This window comes from Nestor notabilis, unplaced genomic scaffold, assembly GCF_000696875.1.
Source record: "Nestor notabilis isolate BGI_N333 unplaced genomic scaffold, ASM69687v1 scaffold24921, whole genome shotgun sequence".
NCBI classification, from domain to species: Eukaryota; Metazoa; Chordata; class Aves; order Psittaciformes; family Psittacidae; genus Nestor; species Nestor notabilis.
In genome coordinates this window covers 1-1,786 of record NW_009915524.1, presented here as the reverse complement: position 1 = coordinate 1,786, position 1,786 = coordinate 1, and the positions used below count along the sequence as shown (strand labels likewise).

Genomic DNA, 1,786 nt, shown 5'->3' with positions numbered 1-1,786 from the left:
GGAAAGAGGATGGAGAAAGGGATGGAGGTTTGGGAGGTGATAGGGATGGAGAAGAAGATGAGGATGGATAAAGGATATAAGGATGTGGAAGGGGACATTGTGGATGTGGAACGGAAAGATATTGGGATGGGGAAGGGTGTGGGTGCTCATCCCCTCTCACCCAGGTGCGACCAGGCCAGTTCCACCGGCGGCTGTGGCGCTCCACGCGGCGCATCTCCCAGGTTTCGGCCGGTGAGACAGAGTACAACCCTGCCGAGGGCAAGTCCTAGACTGGCACCCAACACCCACCCAGGGTGCTCGGCACAGAGACAGGGGTCCCCCTGCACACCGCAGAGCCAGGGGGGTCGGTGAGCCCCATGCTGCCCACAGGCTGCCTGCTCAGCCCATTGCCCGTGGCCTTATCCAGCCCCCAGTGGGGTGGGGGGCGCAGGATTGCCCCCCCCAGTTTTCGGGGGACATGGCCCCCCCTCCTGTGGAAGGATGGGGGGGAGAGGAGGAGGCAGTGGCAGGGACCCCTCGCTGGGAAGGGGGGTGCCACTTCCCCCCCGCCATTCCGCTGGCCAGGAGCCGGCCAGTGTGTTCCCTTTTCCCCCCTTTTTTGTTGTTTTGTTGTTTCTTTTCTACCCATTTTTAGATCTTTTACAGAAAAAGAAAATAATAATAATATATCTATGGGAAATAAACGCGTGCAAGGCCCTTGTCTGCCCTGCGCCAGATGGGGGAGTGACACCCCTTCTGCGGTATCCCCCTGCTCCCATGTGCCCCTATCTCCAACGTATGTCGCTCTCCAGTGTCTGTGTCCCACCCTGGGGTGTTTTGAGGCCTGTTCTGCCTTCACCACATACCAGGGCTACCCCAGCACAGCCTGTGCTCTAGGCTGGGGGCCAGTGGGGCCCTATGGCAGCAGAACCCAGCTGGGACACAGGGACACACATCATGAGTGCAGGGGGATGCAGGAGCTCTGCACCCGTGTGTCACAAGCCTTAAGGGGCTCAGCAGCCATGAACCCATGTGTGACAAGTATAAGGGTTCTCAGTAACCCTGTACCCACATGTCATGAGCATAGGGGGTCTCAGTAGCTGTACACATGTGTCACGAGTGTGGGGTGTCTCAGCAGCCATGCATCCATATGGCAGAGCTGGGGGGGGAGGGCTTTTTCTCATCAGCTGTGCACCCATGTGTCATGAGCACAGGGAGTCTCAGCAACCAGGCACCCATGTGTTCTATGAGGGTCTCAGCAGCTGTGCACCCATGTGTCACAAGTGTGGGGTGGTCTCAGCAGCCATGTACCTACATGTCATGAGCGTGGGGGGTCTCAGCAGCCACACAATCATGTGGTGTGAGCATGAAGGTCTCGGCAGCCATGCAGCCCTGTGTCACAAGCATGGGAGGGGATGTCTCACCAACCGTACACACATCATGAGCATGGGGACTCTCAGCAGCCATATGCCCATGTGTGACAAGCGTAGGGGGTCTTGGCAACCCTGTCCTTATGTCATGAGTATAGGGGGGGGGTCTCAGCAACTGGGCACCCACATGTCCTGATCATATGGGGGGTGTCTCAGCAGCCACATGTCATGAGTATGGGGGGGGTGGGGGGTGGAGGATGGGGGTCTCGGGAGCCGTGCCCCCATGTGTCAGGAGCCATGGGGGTGGTCTCACCAGCCGTAAACACATGTCGTGAGCATGGGGGGAGGTCTCAGCTGCCATGTACCCACATGTCACAAGGGTGGGATGTGTCATGAGCTGTGCACTGCATAGGGTGGTCTCAGCAGCCATGTACTGG

General features: G+C 58.6%; 1 protein-coding gene across 1 annotated transcript in view; it reads left to right on the top strand.

The window, feature by feature from the left end:
• NBEAL2 (neurobeachin-like 2) overlaps window positions 1–269 on the top strand; it is a 14,938-nt gene extending 14,669 nt beyond the window's left edge. The window contains 1 exon segment of the mRNA XM_010024192.1: window positions 165–269. Within this exon segment, the coding sequence (XP_010022494.1) occupies window positions 165–269 (105 nt within the window).
• The last annotated feature ends 1,517 nt before the right edge of the window (window positions 270–1,786 follow it).